General features: G+C 50.3%; 1 protein-coding gene across 1 annotated transcript in view; it reads left to right on the top strand.

Moving 5' to 3' along the window:
* The window catches only part of LOC123501680, an 11,145-nt gene extending 4,936 nt beyond the window's left edge, over positions 1-6,209 (top strand). Inside the window, exons 3-6 of the mRNA XM_045250657.1 lie at positions 886-1,058; positions 1,376-1,477; positions 2,572-2,670; positions 3,369-6,209. Coding sequence (XP_045106592.1) covers positions 886-1,058; positions 1,376-1,477; positions 2,572-2,670; positions 3,369-4,754 — 1,760 coding nt within the window. The 3' untranslated portion in view covers positions 4,755-6,209. The remainder of the gene's footprint in view (positions 1-885; positions 1,059-1,375; positions 1,478-2,571; positions 2,671-3,368) is intronic.
* The last annotated feature ends 1,291 nt before the right edge of the window (positions 6,210-7,500 follow it).

Consider the following 7,500-nt stretch of genomic DNA (forward strand, 5'->3'; position numbering starts at 1 on the left):
ATACCAAGAACCACCTCACTAATTCTGAAAAACCCATGATATACTCACTCTGTCAATAGTCCTTCCTCTCCTCCTTCCTGCTAACTTTGCTGTGGTGGGCAACGAACCGCGTGGTGTATGTAGTGTTCCATTTGTCTGATTTGTTGGCGAGTAACGTGACTCTAAACCTCAGCTGGTGGTAGAATTGTAAAGGGTTTGTTTTGATTTAATGATGAATGAGGGATGGTGAGAATAATAAAGGTGGTAAAGGGGATGTAAGAGAAAGAACATAAGTGAAAGGGAAGGAACGAAAAGGAAGGAAGGTTTGAAAAATGTTGGAGGATATAAAAGTGATAAATGAACGGAGGAGTAAATAAAACGAAGAAAATGAATAGAAAGAATAGAAAGAAGATTACTGAGAGAAGGAGAGAATAGAGAGAGAGAGAGAGAGAGAGAGAGAGAGAGAGAGAGAGAGAGAGAGAGAGAGAGAGAAATAAGTCCAGGTCCTCTCTAATAAATATGCGACCTTGACCATTATTGATACTACTGTCATTCTTCTTCATCTTCCTCCTCCTCCTCCTCCTCCCTCCTCCTGCCTTTCATGGGTCATCATCAATCATAACCTTGTCCCCCTTACATTTTCTCACCCCTTTCCTCAATTATCTCCCTCCTTCTCTCCCTATTCTTCCCTCCGGTCCCAAGCCCACGGAAGCCTAACCCAGTCTCGCTTGATCTAATTCGTTTACCTTAACCTAATTTGAATTCAATGTAACCTTACCTAAACTACCCTTAAAATAATCTAACCTAACCAAACCTAACCCAACCTAACCTAACTTAACCCAACCTAATCCATCCTAACCTAACCTAACGTAACCTAATCCCCACCTGGTCTCTGCCTCTCCTCAGCTCTCAATGCGGACCGAGCAGTGGACTCAGCTCGAATTAAGGACTTGGTGAGAAGCGGCGATGTGGCGGGGCTGGAGGGCCTGGTGCTGGACGGGCAAGGGGGCCGCCTCCTGCACCAGCCCGCCACTCACCCCCGCGTCAGGGCGTTCCTCAAGACTGTGCCCTCCTATATTGTGAGTGAAGTGACCTGTGTGTGTGTGTGTGTGTGTGTGTGTGTGTGTGTGTGTGTGTGTGTGTGTGTGTGTGTGTGTGTGTGTGTGTGTGTGTGAGAGAGAGAGAGAGAGAGAGAGAGAGAGAGAGAGAGAGAGAGAGAGAGAGAGAGAGAGAGAGAGAGAGAGAGAGAGAGAGAGAGAGAGAGTGTGTGTGTGTGTGTGTGTGTGTGTGTGTGTGTGTGTGTGTGTGTGTGTGTGTGTGTGTGTGTGTGTGTGTGTGTGTGTGTGTGTGCGAGGACGAGGGAAGCGTTTCTCAATGACACTTTTTTCTCCCGCAGTCTAAGATCGAGTTGGTCCATGACGCCGCGGCCAAGGGGAACCTGCGGGAGCTGAAGGCACTGCTGGACCGAAGGAAATTGGCCCAGTCTAAGGATGAGCAGGTAAGAAGGAGGAGGAGGAGGAGGAGGAGGAGGAGGAGGAGGAGGAGGAGGAGGAGGAGGAGGAGGAGGAGGAGGAGGAGGAGGAGGAGGAGGAGGTAGTGGTTTGGAATGAGACAGTAAGAGGTTTGATTGGAAGAAATTTTCCAGAGAGAGAGAGAGAGAGAGAGAGAGAGAGAGAGAGAGAGAGAGAGAGAGAGAGAGAGAGAGAGAGAGAGAGAGTATTTATGATGACTACTTAATACAGGTTCACGTATGTAGTATCAGTCTCCCCCCCCTTCTCTCTCTCTCTCTCTCCTCTCCTCTCTCTCCTCTTCATGACCTTGACATCAAAGAAATTCAATAAAGTACTAAAGGAGGGAGAGAGGGAGAGAGGTAGAGGGGGAGAGAGGGAGAGGGGAGAGAGGGAGAGAGGGAGAGGGAGAGGGAGAAAAGGGTATGAGGTATATAGTTAATGTATTATTACTATTGTTCTCCTTCTTCTTCTTCTTCTTCTTCTTCTTCTTCTTCTTATTATTATTATTATTATTATTATATGTACTAATGCGTCCTTCTCTTCCTTCTCTTTATCATCTCTATTTTCTTATCCTTTCCTCTTCTTCCTCTTTCTTTATTCCTTTCTTTAATTTTCATCATCTTCCTTTTTCTCCACTTTCTCCTCCTTGTGTTCCTGCCTCTCCTCCTTATCTTCCTGCCTCTCCTCTCTTTCTTCTAATGCTTCTCCTACTTTTCCTCTTCCTCCTCCACCTCCTGCTCCTCCTCCTTCTTGTATTTATTCTCCTCCTCATCAACAACTTCCTTTTCCTTATGTTCTTGCCTCTCCTCCTTCTATTACTGCTTCTACTTCTCCTCTTCTTCCTTCATCTCCTAATGCTACTCTTCCTCCTCCTCCTCCTCCTCCTCCTCCTCCTCCTCCTCCTCCTCCTCCTCCTCCTTGTACTTGTGAAACTCCTCCTCACTGCTGCTCCCACTTCTTTTCCTCTTCCCTCCTCCATGTCCTGCTATTCTTCCTCATTCTCTTCCTTGTACTTATTCATCTCCTCCTCCTCCTCCTCCTCCTCCTCCTCCTCCTCCTCCTCCTCCTCCTTCTCCTGCAGGGGGTGGGCGTGTTGCACAAGGCGGTGCTGAAGGGACACACAGACGTGGTGGATTACCTTATCACTGAGTTCCCTGAGTCTCTTGATGTCGCCGATAATGTGAGTACAGTGTGTGTGTGTGTGTGTGTGTGTGTGTGTGTGTGTGTGTGTGTGTGTGTGTGTGTGTGTGTGTGTGTGTGTGTGTGTGTGTGTGTGTGTGTGTGTGTGTGTGTGTGTGTAGCTATGTATTATGTGTGCCTATGATTATCTTACTGAGGTACTCCAGGTGGCCACTTAACAAAGCAGGTATGTAACTCAATACGTAACATCGATGAACAGTACTTATGGAAACACACACTCTCTCTCTCTCTCTCTCTCTCTCTCTCTCGTGACGTTTTCTCATAAATCCCGGTGTGCGCAATGTTCAGCGTACACAGCAACAGCAGCAGCAGCAGCAGCAGCAGCAGCAGCAGCAGCGGAGTGTGTACGTAACAATGTGTGTACATGACAAGCTGCAGATTGAACTGCACAGCTTGGGTGTTTGTGGGGAAGGGGCAGGGGCGGGACGGGCAGGCTTACTGGTGGTGTTGGTGAGGGGCTGGGGGCTGGGGGGGAGCTGATTGGGCGTGGGTGCACAATGGTGTGTTGGGTGTGTTGGGGGGGGCGTGTGACGGGGGTCGTGGCGGCGTGGCGGCGAGGTCGTTGCTTGGCGACTGTTTGGTTCACCGCGGCCAGTCACCCTACGTCTTCAATGACAGAGGCGGCTGAGCTGCGGGCGTGGGCGTGGGCATAAGAATGACGCGTCCTTCCCCCGGCAGGGCTTCGTTCCGCACGGGCGTTCGCTGAGATCTGGAGGCACGTCTACGCCCACGCTCGCCCGCGGTGTTCGGAGGTACCTGCTGCAGGCTTGGGTGGAGGACGGGAAGGGGCGGGCGTCGGGCTCTGCGATGGCGGCGTGTAGGGCTTGGATGTCCCCGGAGAGTGTGGCCCTGGGACAGGGGGTGGGGCTGGAGCTGGAGCTGGCGGACTGGAGTGACAGTGACCCAAGGAGTTGCCACCCCACCCCGCCCTCACCCCCGCCACCCGCACCCGTGGACGTCTCTTCCACCATACCGTGCCGACTGCCTCGCCTGCTCCCTAAACAGGTCAGGGAGACAGGCAGGGAGGCAGGGGCCCAGTTGGGATCTGGTCTACGCCTCACGGACCACTTGGCCTGTGTGGGCGCCGTGGCCACGTCGCCAAGCCACCGCGGCAGGACGCACCATGCCTACCTCAGGCATTTGCAGCGCCTGGCGGGAAGGCGTCCCACCCTGACCCACCACCGCCGCCTACCGAATATCTCCAGACGCCCCGGCAGCCCCCGTCCCAGGCCCCGCAACGCGCCACCACTGCTCAGACCACTCAAGACTCTCTCCGCCCCAGCCCGTCACCGGCCCCACACCATCTCCGCCATCCCGCCCCACATAGCAAACCTTGCACTTCCCCAGCCTCGCCCCAGGTCTCACTTGGCTCCTCTACCTCGTGGGAGAGCAGCTTCTCCTCCTCCCCAGCTCGTGAGCCAAAGGCCCCGCGGCCCTCCCTGGGCAGAGAGCCTGGCACGCGATTTAGTCTCCACAGTGGTGAGCCGCGCCCTGGCTCGCCTCACAGGGCAGAGCACACCCGATACAGAGGTGTGGCAGACGGCGTGTGAGCGGGAGATGAGCTGCAGGGCGGGGAGTCTGGTGAGGAGGGTGCTGGGCAGGCAGGGGTGGAGTGGTGAGGACGTAGGGAGCAGTGCTGGAGCATCAGGAACAGGCGCTGCAGAGGAAGTAAAAAGTGGACATGTAAAGATGGAGAAAGAGACAAAGAAGGTGAAGAATGGAAAAGAAATCACGACGAGGACGAGGAATGGAGTGGGCGTCAGACAACGCCAGCAGGGAAGAGAAGAGGATGAAGGGAGAAGGAGAAGAACAAAAAACAAACATGGAGAGGAAAAAAGAATAAACCCTGAAGGAAAACCAAAGAGTGACAACAAAGAGGAAGTCAAACCACACAACAGAACACAGAAAGAAAACAAGGATGCAGGAAAACACCGCCTCGCCACCCCGCCAACACAGACGCTAACACTGCCACCATCTCGGGACCAACACATGACTGAAGTAGGACAAGAAACACCTGTTATCCTTCGCCGTCAGTCCTCACTCCTACCCACGTTCATTCATTAGAGAAGGATACTCTACTAACTTCGTCCTCTGTACTCATATCCTGAAGGAGGTAGTGAGAATGCCGCACAGGAACCTGAAGGGAAAAACCAGAGACTATCTTCTTCATCTCCTCCTTCCCTTGCTCCTCCTCCTCCTTCTACTTCTTCAGGAGGTAGTGGAATAGAAGACACGTTTATATTCTCTCACATCCCGGTCCCATTAAAAGCAAAGGAGAATCTGAAGGCTTCCAGTTTAAGACCCAAATTAGACACAGCCACATTCATCCCTTGCGTTATGACTAAGCCTCCACCCACGTCCACCTCCACTTCCACTTCCACTACGCCTCAAAATGCCACCCCAGCTAAAATTATCACTGTGAAACCAAACAAAATGGCGCCAAATTTAAGATCAAAACAGAACACAACCACATCCATTCCTCGAGTAATAGCTAAACCTCCACCCATCTCCACCTCCACCTCCACTTCCACTGCGGCTCAAAATACCACCAAAGCTACAATTATCACTGTAAATCCAAACAATACGGCGCCGAAATTAAGATCAAAACAGGACACAACCACATTCATTCCTCGAGTTATTAAACCTCCACCTACCTCCACCTTCACCTCCACTGCGGCTAAAAATACCACCACAGCTAAAATTATCAATGAGAAACCAAACAAAATGGAAAATAAATCAAAATCTAACAACAAAGTGCTCAAATTCAGATCACAGCAGGACACAATCAAAACAAGTTCTCGAGTCACAAAAACCATCTCTCCACCCACCTCCACCTCCACCTCCACCTCCACTTCCACTCAAAATACCACAAATTTCACCACAGCTACAACCACCACAGCAAATACAATTAACAAGGCGTCCACTACACCACCACCAACTAGTTTGCCATCCACCTCCACCACCACCACCACCACTAATAACAGTTCTCCACTTAGTAAATCCAGCATTCCCTCCACAAGCCCATCTTCATTTCAGCTAACCCTTCCACCTATTTCACCCACTCCACAAAGTATTAACCCTGTCACCACACCACATTCACCACATTCACCACACTTACCCACGCCCTCACAACACCACTCCACAGGCAAGCCCTCCCCATCCACTCAGCCCCCTGCAGAAGGTGGAGCAAAGGGAACTAGTGTACCTGAAGGCGCTGAAGGAACTGGTGGTGAGAGTAAAGAGGAATCATCACCAAAATCATCACCATCATCACCATCAAAGCATATGAGAGATGAGTTTAAAGCGTTCACATCATTGCTACAACTACTGCCGTCACCACCACTGTCACCACTGTCACCACCACCGTCACCACAGTCACCACCACAACCAGGAGAGGAACTAACACTACCACAGCGGAACTTAACGACTGCTGTGGTTAATTCTGCATCCATCACCACCACTACCACCACCACCACCACAAGATCACCACCACAGCGTGAAGTGACGGAACTAACACTACCACAGCAGAACGTAACGACTTCTGTGGTTAATTCTACCACCACCACCACCACCACCACCACCACCATCACGAGTCCACCTCCACAGTACACCACCACACCAACACTTCACACCAACAACACTGCTACACCACCACCACCACCACCACCAACTACAAATACAACCACCCCAACCACTACAACCTTCCCTACCACACCACACCACACCACCACCACCACAACCACTACCCCTCAACCACCACCACTACCATCACCAACAGCTCTCAATAACAAGTGGAGGAGACCAACCCACCCAGCTCCCCCTCCACAGGCCCCCTCCCTCTCCACCTCCCTGACTTCCTATGACCTTAAGAGCCTCGGAGGACACAGTGTGACCTCCATGGAGATTCAAAGGGCGTTCAGGTCCCCGCCCCCCTTCAGAAGCGTCCCTAAGTCCCCAAGTCCGACCCTGGGGGAGCTGTATACACTGATGGAGAGCAGGGAGTGACTGTAGGAGGAGGAGGAGGAGGAGGAGGAGGAGGAGGAGGAGGAGGAGGAGGAGGAGGAGGAGGAAAAGGAAGAGGACGAGGAGGAGGAGGAGGAGGAGGAGGAGGAGGAGGAGGAGGAGGAGGAGGAGGAGGAGGAGGAGGAGGAGGCTGAGGAGGAGTTGTGATTACGAGTGCCTTTGATATTTGTTATGTATTTCTCACATTATTACAGTGTTAAGGAGAAGGAGGAGGAGGAGGAGGAGGAGGAGGAGGAGGAGGACAAAGAGAAGGAGAGGAGGAAGAAGAAGAAGAAGAAGAAGAAGAAGAAGAAGAAGAAGAAGAAGAAGAAGAAGACGAAAATGATGATGATAATGATGATGATAATGAAAAAAAAGATGATAAAAGAAGAAGAAGAAAATGACGATGATGATGAAAAAAAGAAGAAAAAAAGAAAAAAAAGAAGAAGTTGATAAAAAGATGATAAAAAAAAGGCAAAATAAACAAACGACGAATAAGATGAAGAAGAATACGAAGAGAAGAAAAAAAGAAAAGAAAAACCAGTAAAAAAGAAAAAAAAGAAAAGAAAAAGAAAAAGGAAAATGAAAACACGCCCATAATTTCACATCAGCACCATTTTTTATTCACTTATTCGTTTATTTTTTACATTTTTTTAATATAAGACCAAATCACTCAAGCGCTTTCATTATTCTAGTTCATTTTCTCATTTTTGGATCGTAAACTTTTCTTGGCCAAGTGCATCGATAATAGACGTGAATTTAACATGCACACACACACACACACACACACACACACACACACACACAC

The sequence above is a fragment of the Portunus trituberculatus genome, chromosome 9 (genome assembly GCF_017591435.1).
Source record: "Portunus trituberculatus isolate SZX2019 chromosome 9, ASM1759143v1, whole genome shotgun sequence".
Lineage (NCBI taxonomy): Eukaryota > Metazoa > Arthropoda > Malacostraca > Decapoda > Portunidae > Portunus > Portunus trituberculatus.